Below are 20213 nucleotides of genomic sequence, written 5' to 3' on the forward strand. Positions count from 1 at the left end.
ACTACTGCTGTGGAGTGCTAATTAGAGAACTGATTTTTGTTACTTCCAAGTCCATTCTGTGAAAAATGGTCAGATCACAGAGCTGTGACTAGCAACTGGAGACACCCCTGCCCGGAGGTCCCGCAGGACTGACCCCAGCGTCAGAAACACTCTCTTTCCATCCGCAAATTCCAGAGAAATTTGGAAATGGGGTTATTTTGAATAAAGGATAATACTTTAAAATCATAATTGTTAGGTTCCATTGTGTAACAACTATATTGTTGAAAAACAATAAAAAATAAAAAAACTAAAACCATCATTGTTAGAGACCACTGTGGTTCTGGTGTTTGTGTTGTTCAGCTTTTTTTAAATTTTGAGTGTGTCTACTGCTCAAATCACTAGTTTGTTACACTGAGAGTTATTTTTTCATAGAGGTGGTATATTAATCGTCACTGTAACTGGTGGTGTGCTGCTAACTGCTTAACACCTGGCTGTTTGGGGGGAAAAGCCCTCATTTGTAGCATTTGCTGATTTCCATGGTGTAAATACACAATGACCAGTTTTAAGCTACCGATGTGAGGTGTCTAAGGAAGATTTGGGGAAAAATGTACAACCTCTAGCTCGGTCTCACATCGTAGCTGTCCCATACACCCTAATTGTAAATAACCTCAAGAGCATGAATAACACAATGTAGCAAAAATTTAGGAAGTGATAAGTGCTTAGTATTTATTACCTTTGTCTTTGATATAATTCATACATTTGTATAATTATATAATTTAATTTTAATAATGGTTGTACATGACAACTGGTTCACAAAAGCCCTGAAACCTTACCCTCGGCTACTGGGAGCCAGCACAGGCCACCCCAGTGCACCACTAATTGTTACCCTGGCCCTAAATGCAAATGAAACAGAAGGCTGAGGTTTGTTTAAAATCAAGTAAGGGGTGGGTAAGGGGGTAATCCCCACATACAAGGGGAAAAGTCATGTAAAGCAAAAATTCTGTTGTTGGCATTCATAAAAAATAAAGAAGCTAGCCCTGGCTGGCGTAGCTCAGTGTATTGAGCTCAGGCTGCGAACCAAAGCATCACAGGTTCGATTCTCAGTCAGGGCACGTGCCTGGGTTGCAGGCCATGGCACCCGGCAACCACACATTGATGTTTCTCTCTCTTTCTCATTCTCCCTCCCTTTCCTCTCTAAAAAAAATAAATAAATAAAATCTTTTTTAAAAATAAAGAAACTAGTAAACTTCTGCTTTTGGTACTTTGTAATATTTATATAATTCAACAGCCAGACTTTGAAGTCAGTAAGATATAACCAACTGAGGGCCGGCCACTTGGCCTTTCTGGGAAAGCACGTTGGTTGGGGGCCTTCGCTGGGACCAGAGACTCCTTTCATTTTTTAAGTTGAGCCAAGGGTGTGTAGGTGTTTGATTTATTATTATGCTTCATAACTTCATGTATCAGTTAGAAGCACAGGGCGGGGCCAGATGGCCTGCGTTTGACCTCAGCTCTTCCCACTCACTGCCCATGTGACATCTGTCATAGCACCTACTGCTCTGGGCTGTGGTCTCCTCATCAACAAGTGGAGAACAATGCAGCCTGCTTCGTGGGGTGCATGTGAGAAGTAAATGGTACATCTACGTGATGTGCTTGGAACAAAACACGTCATAGGGGGCCTATAAGTGTTAGCTATTATATTATTATTACTATGTATATCATGTATCCTATTATAAAGAAGAAAACACAGTTTTTAAAGAAGCAAAAGTGGGACTACACATTGCTGCAACATTTCCTAATTCTAAAAATGTTCATATTCTATATACTCATGTCTACTCTGAGCCTTTCACCTTGGCCAGCCCATGTGAGCACACCACCCAAGGCTAAGAGCAAATGCTGCATGTTCCCACGCCCTGCCAGTCTCTGCTCACTTGCCTCCTATGTTTGCTTGCTCCTCAGCTCTCTGAGCTTCACAAGCTCCATGGTGGCTCTCCAACACAGACCTTCATCCCCTCCTGGTTCAGGACAGGGGGCCTGGAGTTGGAGGTCCCAACCCCACTGCTATATTGTATGAAGGACCCCACCCATGTCTTGGGGGGCTGTGGTCTCACTACCTTGAGAGAGAATGGCGCTTCCTGGGACCCACACCTGCTGGTCTTGCCCCCCTGGGTCCCTGTCTGAAAGGTGACAGGAAGCAAACAGCATTTGAAGCCTCAGTATATGAGTGTGAACAATAGACTGGAGATGGGATTTTAGCACTGGGAAGACCTTCAGGTTAACAGGGAAACAAGGAGAACACGCATTGGACTAAATGTGGAGTTAGAAGAGTATGGCACTTACGAGGTATTCAGTAATTAATACTTTCCCTGGGTCGCAGGAACACTGAACAATAAGTAGTTCACTTCTTTCAGGACTAAATAATTTATCATCTCTAGGCAAAATTAGGAAGTTGGATTAGTCGGTACATAACTCTGCCTCAAACACTGTTCATGTATTTTCCCTTGAGCTTAAGTTTGATTATACATAAAGCCCAGAAATAAAAACAAGCCCTGCTGAAGGAGTTCAAAACTGTTTAAATTGTGATTTATAAGTTTTCCCACCAGAGGGCACAATAAAAAAGCCAATGGCTGCTGAGCTACACAGCTGGGGTCTCCTTTTTCCTGCTAATCAGGTCTTTCTGTTGATTTCAGAAAGGAGTTCCAGCCTCCTCTGTGGTGAAAGCTGCCCCCTCCTGTTTAAGGCCCATCTCAATATAACCCACACTGCTTTCTTCACACAGTTAGAGTCTGCCCAAGTCTGAAACCCGCAAATAATTTTACGAAAATAGCTTTTCACATCTGCTTATTGAAAATCTTTCTTAAACTTCCAACTTTTCTTTCCAATAGTCAAAGAGATTCTAATTTTGAAATGATCTTGAAATCTAAACTTAATACGCTTGAAACATAAATTGCGGTGCCCTTAAGTGCTGCTAAAATCTGGCCTCAACTCTGCACAGACGTCGGTGGTTAAAAAGCGTGGCTGTAGATATATCCATTTGTTTTGTGCCCTGACTGAGGTTTAATGCAAGTCCTTGGGACAATGAAGAAATGTATACATCCCCCTCATGTTTTAAATAAAATCTATCATCTTCAAATTTTAAGCGTAAGCTTTTTAAATCATAAAAACCACAATTATTTTCTTTACTACCTTACCATCCTTTTATGCTGTCTGAAATTGTGGGATTTTTTTTAGAACACTGACAGTATAAAAGGATTTTAATACACACAAATAACAAGCCAGTATTATTCCTGTCCTCCAAAGGGAACAGGTATTAAAGATCATTATTCACTGTCTGCTCAATCTTTGTGGCAATGGTAAAATTTTTCTTCCACCTATTTAAACCAAATTTTGTTAAGAGTATTTTCCCTTAATATTGAGATGTCCTCAATAGTGATTAATGAACTCTCACAATAGAGTTGTAGACTAGTGAGAAAACATCACACCTAAACAGCAAGGTAGCAATGAGAATAAACTCTAACACATTATAAAGGCATCTCTTCCATTCTGAGGAACTAATGTGTGGTATTTCCTCTCCATTTTGTAAAAGGGGAGAGTAGGCAATATGCCATTTAAAATAAAAGCTATTTCCCATAACTATAACTTCTCCTGCACAGGCATGGATTTTTATAAACTCTCTAATATAAACCAATTATCTCATTGAAGAAGACTAAAATTCAGATTAATAAAACAAAAAGACATAAATATTATTGCATGTTAAAATAAAAAGTCCGATAGAACCTATAAAGGGGAACTACTTTTCTAGGTTAGAATTCTATTCAGTCATAAGTGAGGTTCTAAAGCAGTATTTTATTTCCACTTCAACATGGATGAATTTCACACCATGGTATGAATGTTGCTTCAACTGAGGAAAACTTATCTCTACATATGTTTGTTATTTTAGAGAGATGGCAAATTTTGACACTTTCCATTATAAAAATTTTATAAACTCACTTAAGGGAGTGCTAAAATATATTCTCAGTATACAAATTATCTTTTGGGGAAGCCAAGAACTTTCAACATTCAGGAACTGAATATTTATCTGGGGAAAGATACATTAATTTTGTTCTCTGGGAGTACTCAAGAGGCCACTAAAGAGCTGGTTTTTTTTGTTGCATTTTCCCCGGCCTTAGTCTCCCCCTCTCAAAAACACCAGGCTAGTGTTAGTTAGCATATCCATCAGAGAGATCATGCCTGCATCTCTGTCCTTCTGGGCCTTTGTGGGAAACAGCCCTTTTCATTTAGAACTGGACACCAGTTACTTGTGACTCAAACCCACTCACTGCGGAGCCTGCCAGGCAGGAAGGAGCACAGTCCACCCGGATTCCAAGTCTCTAACTCGACTTCTTCCCTCCTCCTTGACTCCAATACAAGAACTCTTGAAGCAAGGTTTATGTGAGTCAGATCATTTTTTTATCAAAAATCTCCCAGAAGAAAAGTATCATCCCTTAAAAATGCTCAAGTAATTTTCTGGTGAATTTTAATAGAACTAAGATTTGTTCTGAGAACCTAGTCATCCACCTAGTGAAGTTTACCCAAGCGCTTTTAGTCACAACCTAATAATGATTTCCTGACCATTTTCTTTTCCTATGAGAAATGAGAAAATCTCTGAATTAACCTCCCTGAGCACCTTTCTCAAACTGCATGGTAAAAGAGCACTGATTAATTTGTTAATTAATATTATTATTATTTTCAAATCATTTCCACGAACACTTCTGTAAAATACAATAAAAAACGAAATGCTGGGTAAATGATATTTTTATATCTTACAAAAATACAAGCCCAGATATTTTATTATTAAATTCGACAGATGGAAAATCACTCAGTCACTATGAATGTTCCTAAATGCTTGTCCTCCTGGTCCAGCAGCCGCCTGTGCACAGTGTCAAGAGTCTGCAGGTAGCACTTTTTTTCCTTTCTGTTGCATTTGTTGGGGTGATCTGGTTAACAAAATTATACAGGTTTCAGGTGCACAGTTCCACACTACAACATCTGTACACTGCAGTGTGTGTTCGCCACCCCAAGTCTCCTTCCATCACCACTTATCCCCCCTTTACTCTCCTCCCCTCCCCCAAACAGCATTGTGCTAATGGCCTTTCTTCTCTGAGCAAGGTTGTAAAAAAAATGAGATGTTCTCCTAATTACATTGCTTGAAGAGTATTGACACTACTCAAAATATGTTTCAAAGTATCTAAGTAGCTATAAACAACTCAAGGTTCAACAAAAGTTCCTTTAACTATGTGGAACTTTAGAAACAAAACCCCATTACTATTCCTGAATGCTGAGATTCTTCAATATGGGAGGAATGGAACCAGAGGATGGCTCTTGGAACTGTAGATCAATGGCTATGTTCCTTGTGATCTCATGCACCGAGGAGGCAGGCAAAAAGAGAAAAAAGAAGATTGGAAATTATCTGGCAACTATGTAAGAAAACATCTTTAAAAATAGCCGAGTTTTCCTAATTGAATATATGGAAAAGTAGTTAAATTTAGAAGGTAAAAGGGGAAAAAAACCTTTGGGGAGCCTTTTCTATTTTTCCAGTATGAAAACCATTTTCTTTTTCTTTTTTTTTTTTTTATAAAAGTTATTCATTAGAAGTAGCCAAGCTAAGCTGCACATCAGTGGATGTAATAGACTAGTTAGGTCTAAAAAAGATTAGAGACTTTCAGCTCCTGAAAAGTGCAATTTAGGTTGCAATTGAATGCATTCTGCTGTTTGATTTGCAGGCTCTGTGTATTTGATTTCCTTTAGAGACTACCTAAACAGTACAGTTCTCTGAACTCCTGTGAACACAGTACTGTCACTAATGAAGGACTCTTGCAATCACACTGTCCTAAAAACTTTTACTGGATTTATATTCATTTCTGGATCCAGCTTAGGGAATCCCTTTTTGGGGGAAACCTCATATTCCAGATGACGAGATGGGCAATGAAATAATAGATAAAAAAACTTCATTAAAAATTGAAAGTGGTGTGTATATGTATGTATATGTGTGCATATATGTATATATAACACTGTTATTATTTATCACTTTTATCATAAGTCTCAAACTTCATTACAGTGAGTGATTAAAAAGTGTCAGTTTCAAGGGTGGGGTAGCACTTAACCAAGGATGAAAAGCATTTGCAGATATCTAAGAATTAGAAAAAAATAGAAATCACTTCCAGTTTTGACAAATACTAATGAAAAGTATTTGAGAAAGTAATTTAATTTCTCTAATATTCAGTTTTCTATAAAATAACATCTGCCTCTACCTGTTTCTTATAATTGTTGTGAAATGCAGATAAAAGCACTTTGTGAAGAGGGTAAAGAGCAATCAAAATTCTAACAAAGTATCTTTCCTATATAGACTGGCTATTTTGACATGAAATTCTTTCCTAAAGCATGTGCCATTCACAACAACCACTTAAATTCTTTCAAGTGAGTTTCCATTTACTTTCCACTCTTCCAGGATAATGTTTACCTTTTCCTATACTCTTAACTTCTCTCTGCTGGGATAAGGTTGTAATTGTATCTAGCCCTGTGAAGCACAGCAGAGAACTTGTTAAATAATCAAGTTATTGATTTTTGCAAAAGCCTTAAATTTGTAACCCAGAATAGATACCTTGATGCTGCAAATTAAAAGCAGCACTTTCACAGTCATGTAAGCAATTTATCTACATATGTTAAAAGTCATATGTTTACCTGGATAGAGGAGAACCCAAGAACGGAATGCCAAGTTATACAAAATCAATGGGAAAAAGCTCTAAGACATAAGTAAATTTGGAAACAGAAGTGGTATGTAAGACCCAGACAGAAAGAATCAATTAGTAACAGATGATTAAATGAAGGTTAATATTTAGAGGAGGGGAAAAAAACATTGCCACACTGCATGTAATTAAAAAGCATAATAAAGACATTATAGTCACAGCCATGGAGAAAATGATCTTTAGAAATGTGATTATAGAATCACACTCAATTAGGAATTACAATACATTGTGATCCTGCTCATAAAAAAAGTTTTGTGCATCATGACTTTGTAAATAGTGTAGTTTGGACACTTAAAGAAGAAAAGCAAGCCCTGGCTGGGTGGCTCAGGTGTTTAGAGCATCATCCCATACACCAAAATGTTACAGGTTCAATCCCTGGGGTCAGGGAGCACACGGGACATAACCAACCAACATTTCTTTCTCAGGTCAATGTCTCTCTCTCTCTCTCCCTTCCTCTCTCTCTAAAATCAATATATATATCATCAGATGAGGATTAACAAAAAGAAAAGCAAGAGACTCACAAGAGCTAATCTGCATCCTGTAAATAGAAGAAATAAGGTTTAACTTGGGCAATTAGGAAAGCATTGTCCTTGTAATACCTATTGGAAAGGATTCAGAAGGAAGCCACCAAATACGTCAGGCTAACCAGAGGGAAATCTTCCTGGCAGCCTATAGAGCCCAGAGTCCAGTCTGTTCTTTGGACCTCTGATACCACAATAGGGATAAACGTAGTAGGGCCACTGCCCAACTGCTCAACCAAGGTGCTGTCACCACAACAAGCTGAGTGCACTTTCAGAGTTCATTAACCTAAAACCACCTGAGTCTTAGATTTAGAGATGGACTCTCAGTTTTCACCCAGCAGCATGGCCACTGAGGCCATAGGAAATATCTGGTATATTCTGTGTATTATTAAAGAAAGGGATTGATTTTTAATGAGTATTCTTTTTTGAATTAACAGGCTTTTTTTTTAGTAGTTTCAGGTTTACAAAAAGATTGAGTGGAAAGTACTCAGAATCTCAACACATGTCCCCATACACCCCTACCCCCCAGTTTCCCGTATTATAAGCCAATATTGATTTTAAGAAACCCAAATGTCTACTGTAGATTCCCAAAATGTTTAGCAAGAGTCTACTCTATAAATAAGAATCTTTATGAAATTATTTTGCTAAACTTTAATATTTAAGGAAAAAATAAAAATTGTTTTAATAAAGAAAATGGGAGAATTTTATTATAGAAATAAATACACATATTCTTATGATGCAAAAGCAAATCCTTAAATGGGAGATGGAGGAAACTGGTGAGCTTAATGCATGTGAAGTGCCTGCAGTGGCCACCACAAAACAAATGCTAGGTAAACACACGTGATTGTTGTTACTACAGTCAGTGTGTCCATTGTTGAAGAACTTGTTTGAAGAAGGGAGCAAGTGACACAGAATCCTTGAGAAGCTGAGGAAAGACTGAGGAACCTACTTCACAAGGCACTGGAACAGAGTTCCAAAATTTAATCCAGTCAAAATCAGGTCAAATTCACATAGATGTTGAAATTACATTTGGAGGAAGGAGATGCAACTACAGAGCAAATAGTCAAGAATTATATGAAAGTAAATATTGTAGGCACCTTCTACCCAGTAGCAATGAACTTCAAGATTATTCTTGCTCATTAAAGCTAAAACAGTGATGCCATTATTTATATTCACGATTCATATTCATTGATAATGTAGCATGGATATGGATACATTGATAATGTAGCTCATGCAGTGGGACTTAGTAAGGGTGAAATAAAGCAATTAAGCATCTCAGAGCTGTAGTTAGGGTTGACTTCTATTCCTTTTATTGGGGCCACCTCTTTTTAATGACATCAGAACATAATTGCTAAAACAGGTTGAATACCTCCCATACCTCAGGCAGCACTGAACAGAATGGTGAGCATTTCTCATTGTGATGGCTGATAGTTTTCTATCAATTACCTCCTACATAACACAGATACAATACTTGACCCGGACACATGCACAGACACATAAATGTTGTGGATATAAATTATAAAATTAATGGATTTGGTTTAATGTTGATGATGCCTGAATAATATGGATTAAATGCAAGTTAAAATTATTGTGATTCCTATAGTCTGTCCTTACTAAATCCTAAGTAAAATATTAAATCTCTCTCCCAGTTTGGCACTGCAGCATAGCAAATTCCCCTGTTAATACACAGATTAGAGTTTAAGAGGTCGGGGATGAGGCCCAAACTCTGCATTTCCAACAAGTCCTAGGTGTTGCTGATGCTGCTACAGGTCCAAGGATGCAATTTCAATGGCAAAGGTGACTTTAGCACACAATCTCTGGAGTCAGTCAGACCTTGGCAAAGTTAATTAAGCAATCTGAGCCTCAGACTTCTCACTTACAAAAAGGAAACCACAGAAGTACCTATCTTTACTGTTTGTTGTGAAGATTAAATGAGATAATAAATGCAAAATGGTCAGGTCAAGGTCAAGAACATAAAAAATGCACAAAAATCTAGCTTTTGTTGTAACTTTTGTTATTTCTACTACCTCTTTTTCAAAGAAAGGATATGCATTTCTCAAATTTTCTCATTAATTCAGTGGTTCACTTGGCAATATAGTTAATGATCTTACTAAAAGTGATGGCATAATAATGAAAAGGTCAAGTTCACTAGAGAACATAAGACAAGGATGGAAGGGGATAATACATGAGATTCAAACTGTGCCAGACCAGATGGTCAAATCCAGAGCAGGCTTATGGCTGAAGCCAGAAAATTCATAGTCACTTTCTAACCACCTTTCTATCTCCAACTCTGACCAGCGGTCACACCCTATCAGTTCTGTCTCCCAGTCAGCTCCTTGATCCAAGTACATATTCTCTGAGTTCAAACTGCCACCAGCTCCTAACTGCTCTTTTGCTCCCGCCTTGATTGCCTCTCATCTAATTTTCACACTGTAGTCAGAGTGACCTTTTAAAAATGCGTATCCCCACTTGGCACCCTCCAGACTACAGAGTCATGTCCAAACTCTGGAACAAGGTCTCAAGCCTCTAGACTGAATTCCCCTTATCATCTTCATCTGGTACTGTGTCCTTTCTTGCTCTGGCCTCCACAGACATTGCTGCTGGCCTCCCACATGCTATCCTCTCTGCCTGGAAGGTCTTCTTCTGGATCATGACCTGGCTACCTCCTTGAAAGAAATGTAAGATCTTAGGTTAGAAGTCATTCCTCCAGAAGCCTTTCCTGGCAGGCACCCCAAGTGTGCTTCCACAGCCCTGCTTACTCCACCACAGCTGTTATCACATCGCCCCTAACCCATCTGATCTTCCAAGTCTGTGGGCTCTGCACCTGCTGCTCCCCCTCACTCACACTCACTGCAGCTGTGCTTTCCCATGTGCCTGTGCGACTGCCTCCTGTAGACTGTGAACTCCAGGCTACTGGGACTGGGCCATTTTCTCGCTCACCAGAATGGCTAAACTGCAACATGTAGTTAATAAAATGTTGAAATTGAAATTATGTATAACACAACGTAATATTTTTAGGAATAAAGTGAATGAAAGTGGTGTAAGACTCATAGTTAAAGACTTCATTATTTAAAGACTTAAAGAAAACAAGTAAAAAGGGGGATAATCAGATTTTAAGAATAGAAAGTAAATACCATAAATATGTCAGTTGTCCCAAAATGGACCTATAGATTTGATGCAATTCTATTCAAAATACCAACACTGTGAGTCAAGGAATTTGGCGAGATGATTTTAAATTTTTTACAATAAAAGAAAAAGATCCAAACAGCTATGACACTCATGAAGAATAATGCAGAATTATTATTCTGTGGGGTAGGGTGGGGGGAGGTAAGATTTGTCCTGTTAGATATGAAGAGTTTGTTATTCCAAGGCAATGGTAATTAAAACAGTGTGGTATTGTCACAGGACCAGACAAGCTTGTCATGATGAAGTCAGACAGTACTAAGCATTAGTGAGGACATGGTGCAATAGAAATGCTCATCCTCACAGGTAGGGATACAGCTTTAGACAACAATTTGGTATTGCACAGTTCATTCCAAGTTCATTGCTTAAAGGACCTTTCACATAGGCCTTGGGTGAGTATTCATAGGTGGAAGAAACCCCATCAATAGGAGACTAGATAAAGCTTGGAACAGTCACACATTTGCGTATTATAAATGAAAGTGAATGAGCCACAGCTGAAAACCATAACATGGATGAATCTTAAAAAAATCATGAGTTTGGAAAAATGAAAATGGCTTAACAATGTAGAGTGTGATACTGTTTCTATAAAGCTCTGAAGTACATGGAAGAACTATAAATAAAATTCAGGATAAGACTCACCTTTAGGGATTGGGAAGAAAAGCAAATAGGGAGGTACAAATAGGTAAATTTGACAGTTTTGATAATTCAGTTTATAGTTTGGTGAAGGATTCATGGGCTTCTATTTTTAAGTTCATCTTCAAGAACCTAGAGAGGCCATTTGGCATAGCTCTGTAATCTTCCTTCCTAAACTGTTCCAGCAAAGTGAATAAGCTGCCAGGGTCAAGCTTTCACCACTTCCAAAGCTCCAACCACCCTTTCCCAGAGCGCCACAGCCAGCCAGATGAAGGTGGACACAGGCAAACCAGGCCTGACTTATGTTCCTGCACAGGCCAAAGGGGAAGCCCCAGACTGAAAATATGCCTGTGTGAGTGGAGGGCTGGGAAAGATGGAAGAAAGAGGGAGGCTGTTCCAGCCTGGCAATTAACAGTTTATTAAGAGAATCTTACATTTGAGGCATGGTTTGGGTGGTGGCAAGATGGAGCAGATCCCAGTGCTGCTAGACCAGTGTCAAAGTATGACATAGAACGGGGCAGAATGTATAGGGGTAGTGGCACCTCACTCTCCCGGGAGAGGGCAAATGCCTTACATGCTTGCCCAGACCAGGCCTGTTCAAGGAACTGGACACTAGGGTGTAGAGGAGAGGTACTATTTACATCCAGAGGAAAGTGGCAGCTACAATCAGACAGCCTCTGAAGGTATTTTCAGGAAGCAATCTCTGTTCTGGCCCTGGACTAGCTAACGGGTCCAGCAGTGGCCATGCCCTGGACAGTCTCTTCCACAACATGACAGCCCTTCACAAGGGATGCATAGCTACGGAAGAAACCCATCCAGCAGAGAGCTTCAGTTGGCACCTAATATAGCCGCACCTCCACTTCCACGTTCTCTGCATCACTGTTGCTAAAAGAGAAACTGCAATTCTTCGATTTCCATGATCCCCCACTTCAGAGGAGCAAAGGTCAGTTTTCCACGAATGCCCGTTGCTTTTAGTAGCATAATATCTAGTGAGCCACGCTCTCTACCTTATCTCCTGAGAGCTTTATGTATATTTTCCCATAAAAAATTTTAGACACAAACACAGAACGATATAAGATACTTCCTGTAAGTCACCAGGGTAGGAACTCGTTGTTGCTGGCTCCAGACTATCAGGACATCCAACGGAGGGAGCCAGTGGGTTTGCCCCTCCAGGGTCTGCTTGATTCTCCACTGTATTTTTTTTTTTTAAGTGATGGGTTTTACACCAGGTTATGAGTCCCATTTTCTAATGCAAACTCTTAATTTTGATAAGTCTGAAGATATTTTACAGTTCCATCCTATGGTAGAGTATCTGAAAAATGACCACAATAATGCTTCCTGTCCCTGCTGCCTACCCCTTTGTTAAGTGACTTTATCACACCTCCCATCAAGAGATGAAACTTGCTTTCCCATGCCTTCATTCTTGGCTGCTCTAGAAATGATTTGACCTATACCACATGGTGGAAGTGGTATTACCTGGCTTCTGGGCCTAAGCCTTACATGGTATTGCATTCTCCTCCCATCACCTTGGAATGCTGCCCTGACACCACCACTGGAAGGAGCCGGGGCCAGCCTGCTGGGGGAGGAGAGGCCCCATGGAGTAGATCTGAGTCCCCAGACCAACCAGCTGACAGTCAGAATCAGCTACCACACACTTCAGTGAGCTCATCTGAGACCACTCAATCACAGCCAAGCCCTGGACGACCATGGTCATGTGAGTGAGGGAACTGCCCAGCTGAGCCCTTCCTAAATTCTTGAGTCACACAATTGTGAACTAATGAAATGGTTGTTGTCTTAAGCCACTAGGTTTTGGGAGTGGTTTGTTACAAAGCAATAGATAACTGATACATCTCCCTTATTTTTTTTATTTTTTATCTGAATGTGGTAGGTTGCGTGTGTATGTGTGTGTGTGTGTGTGTGTGTAGAAGCCACATTTACTGTAGCTCTCGCATCAGATTTTGGTCAAATTGAGAAAAATGTTTGACCTTGTATATGAGGGTAAGGAAGAGCTAAGGTAAAGTGGGTAATTCTAAGACTCGAATATTTTATTATTAGACATTTATCTTTTTGTTCATGTCAACAATTTCATGTATCATTTTTCCTTGTACATGACTTTCAACTTTTCTCTTCCTAAACTGGAGTTAGTCTTTCTTGGTTTTCCTTTTTGATTCTTCCAGAATGTGTACATTTTTCTCTGTCCTGTTCTGTCATTCTGATCCCCAACATCGTCAGGTTGTGACAGAAGGAGCCACATGCATAGACCCATATGGCTCTGATGGCTTTACCTTCTCTACTTCAAACTACATTGCTTGATATTGTCCACAGTCCCGTCCATCCTACCTTCTGTTTTTTTCCCTTATAAACTTCATTCTTCTCTCTGCTGCCAGAAATACAGCCCATGCATGCTGTGCTGTGGATTTGAGAAACCACACTGCTAAAGCTTGGGCTGTACTTGACAAATCAGAGGTTATTTTTTTCCTGTTCAGCTGTGTCAGGGCAGCAGTGTATTTATTTTTCTCTTTGACATCAGTGACAGCTACTACTGTGCCACTTCCAATCCAGAAAGCAAATGAATGCACAGAGGCATGATGGGGCCTTCCAGTTGGACTCAACACGGCCTTCTCCAGCGCTGCTGCACTGCATGCAGCCTGCTGGAATGGAGTTTCAGAGAACAGCAGTCCAGACGCAATCTCACGGGACAGAGAGGAAAACACAGCTGAGAGGGAGGGGAATGCAGAGGGAAGGAAGGAGAGAGAGGGTGAAGATAGATGGGAGAAGCAAACGGAAAAAGCCAGAGCTGTGGTGTTGATAAGAATGAACTAGGGGACACTGGTAAATACACCCTTGGTGCCTTTGCCTCTCCACTGCTGCCTGCCAACCTGAGTCGTTCTCATTAAAATACACACAAAGACAAACAATAGAAGAATCAGAGTTTCTCAAAATGAAAGGCATCAGTATAATCAAATGGAATCTACTTTATATCACATACAAAAATCAATTTCAGAGAATGAACTTATTGCAAGAGGCAAAATTTTAAAATACTATAGAAGAAAATATATTTCTGACTCTGGGCTAAAAAAGGATTTATTAAAATACAAAAATGCTAACCATAAAAGAAAAAAATTTGAATTTGACTACATTAAATTAAGAACTTTTACTCATTAAAAAACCATGTGTGAACAAAGTAAAAGCACAATTCACAAACTGAGAGAAAATATTTGCAATGTATATAACCAAACATGGATTAGCATGTAGAACATAAAAAGAAATCTGGAAAATTAATAAAATATAATAAAACAACTCAATAGAAAAATGGATGGGAAGTTTGAGCAGACATCATAATAAAAACCATAATCAACTGCATTAACTATTGGAAAATACAAATGAAGACCACAATATACTTCTATTAGGTTGCCAAACACTAAGAAGAAAAATTGGTACAATTGCTTTGGGAAATTATTAGGTATAACTTTGTAAAAATGAATATTTATTTGCAGGCCCTCCCATCTAGCACTCCACACTGAGGTATATATACAGGATGGCTACTTAGTCTAGGAACACAAATACATAATAACTCGTTTATTGTGACTATATTACAGTACACAGTAAAATAATAGGATGCATATTTGCAGACTTCACGGTCATCATGAATGCAGCCTAGAGAATTCTTCAGTTCTAATTACATATGGAGATATGTAAAATCCTTCTTTTCCTAACTCTCTATTTGTGCAGACTCATGAAAAACATACTGGTTCTTTGTTTTGTAAATTGTGATTCCCTAGAAAAAGCTTATGAAACTGAAACCTATTCAGACTTTCTCCCATGAAAAATTCATGGGTACTTGAAGGCAGTTCACTGCCTCCCTGACATCCTTCTATCATCTCAGGGTCCATGTCTCCTGAGCTAAGAATTCCGCTCAAAGTCATTCTCTTCCCGGGGTTAGAACTTAAACGCCAAGACTGTGCTCAGCCTCTGTGAACTATACTTCCTCAGGTTTTGGTTCTAGACTAGCAAATGACCCTTTTTCCAAGTGTAGAAGTCAGCATTTTGAGACTACTAAAACTCACCAAACGTATTCCTACTTAAGAACAGAGCAACAGCAATTCTAGAACCAGAGCCAAGGGTACTTAGGCCTGAAGGTCCCCATGTCACGGGGCACAATGACACAAGAGGGCAGAGAGAGAGCTTCCAAGGGTCCCTCACTCCTACGCCTCATGAACACAGGGACAGAGTGTCTGGCATGGCTTCTATGCTGTGTATATTAAGGCTCATAACAGGGAAATAAACATTCCTGAGGATGTTGGTATGAAAAGTATGAACAACCTAACATTTCCAAACCCAGGATTTCCAGAGTGAGTTACTCCAAGTCCCAGAACTTTAACCAAGGAAAATAATTCACACCACCCCTCCAACTATCTTCAGTGAGAAAAGACAGGTTCCATTTCTACTTTACAATTATACTCAGAGCTCAGTCTTAGACACTCAGATTTCTCATCATTGTTAGCCATAAAGATAAATGTAAAATTCTGAAATTATCGAGGGCTTGGTTGGTCTGACAGATGTAGTTATTTGCTGTAAAACACTATAAGAATACTAAAGCAGCAGATTAGGAGGGAGACAGGGATTGTGTTCTGAAGTCAGACTGACTCTGCTATTTCCTACCATTTCCTTACTGTGTAACCCTGGGCTAGTCTCAAACTCAGCATCCCTGTATGTAAAATAAAGCTAAAGCAGTACTTGTCTCATAGGGCATCGTGGGAATAAAATGAGATAATGTGTGTAAAAAGCACAAGTCAGTGTCCAGCACAGGGGATGAGGTTTAAAAAATGAGCAACTTTTTAAATAAATGCCTGTTCTTCATCAGTTAAACCCATGTCTCTTTCTCCAAATATCTGGGAAATTATGGCATTTAAAAAAAATTCCATATACATACACAAAAGCTTTTAAAGATCATTTTCATTGCTTCTTTAAAAAGAAGGGTTTCACTGACAACCAATTAGTCCCCAGGAGAAGATGCGTGTCTGACAGGGAGCATTAGGCTGTCATTGTGATGACCCGTTCCTCTGGCACAGAAGGGTGGGGATGCGGGCTCAAAGACACGAGGAGAGTTCCCAAAGATGGAGCGCAGGAACAGAGAAACGTTTCAAATACGCAAGTTTTTTTTTTTAATAAGCAAAACCAGAGATGAATTTAAGACATTTCTTAAGTAGCAAAATGGAGGAGAGGACTAGAAAAGCTATTTGAGTTCTTTCAGAACAGTACATCCTTAAAATTGTTAAAATGTTTCTCTGATTGTATTACTGAAAGGGATATTGTTAAAGTTTCCCATGTAATATTAAATATAATAGTAGATGGTTTGGGTCTAATTTCTGAAATAATGTGAAGTTAACAGAACTTAATTAAGAACTCTTTCATTTGAATGGACCCAATGATCTCAATTCCTATACAGCACTAGAGTGCAGTGTTAAACCCAGCCTGCAGTTCGAACAGTCTTCCCCTGCAGAAGACCACAGCTCACTGGCTGAGTCTTCACTCATGATGCTCCAGCACTCCTCAGGGCCTGCATGGTCCTGTAAACTTCTGACCCTGGGCCTCATGGCCGTGTGTCAGCTGACTCTCCAGCACTTCGGTTCCCACATCCTCTTACACTGCTCTCTGAAACTGCTCTCCAACTTGGAGCCTTACAACATTAATCACACTCACCAGGACTAACGCACCCGATGGCAGGAAAAATCCAGCTACCTCATCCCTCTCCATCCAATGACTACCCAGAGTCTCCCTGCTCTCTGAAATTATTCTCAGGGTCCAGTCTCACCCACTGTCCTGAATCTCTCCTCCTGCCCATAACAAGCAAGTATATCTGCACAAACTCAGACATCCCTTCCTCTTACAAATGCAAATTCCTTTTGGATGGGAGTTCCAAATAAAAATCTTTGTCTGTGAAAACTCCCACAGAGCTAATGAAGAAAGATGTTGCATGTTAGTAAGTGCTCACTGATTTACACAAATATATTTTTTTGTTAATTATATTTTACTTTTACTGCCTATAATATATAGAAGTAAATACACTTTGGGCATTAAGAATGTTGACCCTGGAGCCAAACTATTTAGTTGCTAATACTTGCTCTATTCTTAACTTTATGTCATTCTCTCTAATCCTCAGCTATCTCAACTGTTAAATAAGGGTAATAATAGTATCTACCTAATAGGATTATTTTGAGGATTAAATAAAATAACCCATATAAAGTACTTTTAAAACAGGCATAGTACATATCAAGTACTCAATAAATGTTGTGTTGTTTTTATTAGCATTAACTTATCAGAAAAATATAACAGGTCACTTTCCAAGGTCAATGGGAGTCACAGATTATGAAAGTGTTAGTTCGGTCTGAATTTCAGTTGTGCCTTTCCTTCAGAAGTTCTGAAATTGCATCTGGAGAAAACAGCATGAAAATAAATCTTTGCTTCTCATCACACAGTACCCAAAACAATTAGCCCTGCCATTATTTTTCCCTAATTTCTGCCATAGGATAAGTGCTAAGTCACCCATCACCTCCTTGGGGGAATCCAGTGGATATGCCAGTTCCTATCTCACTTGACTTTTCCCATGTCAAACACTGCCCACCCTCCCTCTGCCTCTTCCTTTGACTTGAAGACACATGCCCTGATGGTTATCATCGTGTTTCTCAGGCCCAGTGGTTCTTGGTCTTTTATGGGCACCTCCTTAAATAGTATTGTTATCTGGGTACTTTTATTTCTCACTCCACACACTTGACCCATTTTCTCTCAGGATTTCAACTGGCTAATGACATCACATCCACCTTTACTGCTACTGCCTGAGGCTAGGCCCTCACCACTTCTAATCTTGTCTATGGAAACTGCCCCTTGATTGGCACCCTGGCTGCCATCTTTTCCCCACTTTGAAAGTTCTCCTTCACTAGAATGACCTTCCTAAAGTGTAGATGTGACCTTCTCACCCTCAAGCTAAAGCTCTCCAATGGCTTCCTTTACATTGCTAGTAAGATCCTCAAATCTTTAAACTATGAATCAATCCCTTCTGCATTTTAATGACCCACATTAAGAAGGCTCCCTACAGATATTTGCCATTCAGATTATGTTCAGTTCAAAGAAATGACATGATTTAAAAAGTTATTCAAATCACTTTCCAATATAAGTCATTGATTTCACTCTTACAATCAATTAGAAGAGGTTCTCAACTCCTGGAAATGAGTATCACCAGATTTCTTGAAGTTTTTTAAACAACTCAATTATATCTCTCTCTCTCTCTCACACACACACACACACACACACACACATTATGTATTGTCACACTTAAAATTAGATTTATATATTTTTATGACAGTCAATGTATATTATATAAATGCATATACTTAAATATATTTAAAATCAGTTACACAAAGGAAACAGGGAAATAATGAAAACTGATTATTCTAAAAGTTGACAGCATTGTCTACAAGTTTAGGACTTAGATGCATTCTGACTGATAAAAATTAATCTTTGCTATAAATTGACATTTATTGATAGTCCGCACCTCTCAGAGCCTTCTGTCACTGTGTAGGAACAATCTATAGGGATGTGTAGAAATTCAAGGGAAACTGCTATAAGAAGGGGTGATGGTAAGATCTACTGGGTGAGAAGTCAAAGTTCTGAATTCTTTCTTGACCGCATGACCATAATGATTAAAATTATTAATTAGCCTTTCAAGATGCTACTTTCTTCCTCTTCAGAATGAGGGGCTTTAATAACACAGATCTCTAAGGCCCTTGCCAACTTTGAAGTTTGAATATTTAGCTATGGCTGACCCACAGAACAGAAAGCCCTCCCCTGAGCATGCTTTAAGAAGGCTCAGGCCCACTGTGCCTCTCATTCACAAACTGCAAAATCCCTTAGGCGTCCAGACCTGATGAGGCTTCCCAGTCCACCTTCCTGCAAGCCTCCACCTTCAGGTATGAAAATCTTTAGCTTCCTCACTGCTGTAAGCATGCTGGAAATTTTCATATAAGGGAGCCTGATTTATTCTGGGCTTGAATCAATAAAAATGTAACAAAGAATTCAACATACCCCCACTTCTTGCTTTCAGATACAAGTAGTGTGAAAAATCCTTAGCCTTCCAGTGACACACTAACCATTCATAAGGGAAGGGCTGGATGAGCGACTAGCATGTGTTGTTATGTTCAGTTTGTTGTGTTAGGGACTTAGCAGTTGTATACAGTAAGAATCAAGGGTGGAGTTGACATCCCTATCATTAGTCACAGCATCTGGATATGTTTTCTGCAGTGGAGATTTACTATGTCAGATAAAATTATAAGTGAGTTGGATTGGCTTTGTCATTTTGTACCACATTTTGCTTTATGATGAGCTGCAAGCCAGAGTCTATATAGTTAGATTTAAGATTCACCAGCAAAACCAGTAATATATAATGAGAAAGAAACGAGTCTGTATGCCACAGTGTACCAATGAAAAGCCATCCCATTGTTAAACAATGCTGCTGCTATTTGGAAATGTCTGTCTCTTACTGCTCTCTTGCAAACTTTCCCTTAGAAAGAAAACCTTTGACATGTAGTTACTGTCGTACCACTGTCAAATGCAGATAGCGTCTTTCAAAGGAGATAGAAAAAGAATGCAGTGTGCTTATCTGTGTTATTTAAGCCAAAATAAAAAAGAAAAATGCAATGTGCTTCACATAATTCAAGCCAAGGTATCTGCATTCCCTAAGTCAGAAGTCCAAAACTCACAGAGAAAATCTAGCAATCAGATTTCAGTTTGCTTTGATGTGAAACGTGTTGGTCAGAAGGCTTGGAAGTGAATCAGAAAAACGTGTAAAAATGTGATATGTTGAAAAAAGAATAGACAATTCACCCAGCCACTGTGAGTCCAGGAAGTGTGAGATTCCTGCCGGAGGTAGCCAGCCCACCAGCCTCAGGGAACTTGAGCTCTGAATGTTACTTACCCTATGACGATGCAGGAGATGGCTGTTCCCAAGAAGGCATATGTCAAAATAGATCCTAAGTTCTGAAAAAAGTGTCTCTGGGGAGAAAAAATATATATACATTATATTATATATATATATAATTATATATATATGTTGTACATT

The 20213-nt window shown here is 39.2% G+C and overlaps 1 protein-coding gene across 1 annotated transcript in view; it reads right to left on the bottom strand.

Annotated features, from left to right (window-relative positions):
• Positions 1-20213, bottom strand: part of SLC9A9 (solute carrier family 9 member A9) — a 528656-nt gene that overhangs the window by 461883 nt on the left and 46560 nt on the right. The window contains exon 4 of the mRNA XM_045851938.1: positions 20070-20146. Coding sequence (XP_045707894.1) covers positions 20070-20146 — 77 coding nt within the window. The remainder of the gene's footprint in view (positions 1-20069; positions 20147-20213) is intronic.

The sequence above is a fragment of the Phyllostomus hastatus genome, unplaced genomic scaffold (genome assembly GCF_019186645.2).
Source record: "Phyllostomus hastatus isolate PE091 unplaced genomic scaffold, TTU_PhHast_1.1 phas_contig_86, whole genome shotgun sequence".
Taxonomy (NCBI): Eukaryota; Metazoa; Chordata; class Mammalia; order Chiroptera; family Phyllostomidae; genus Phyllostomus; species Phyllostomus hastatus.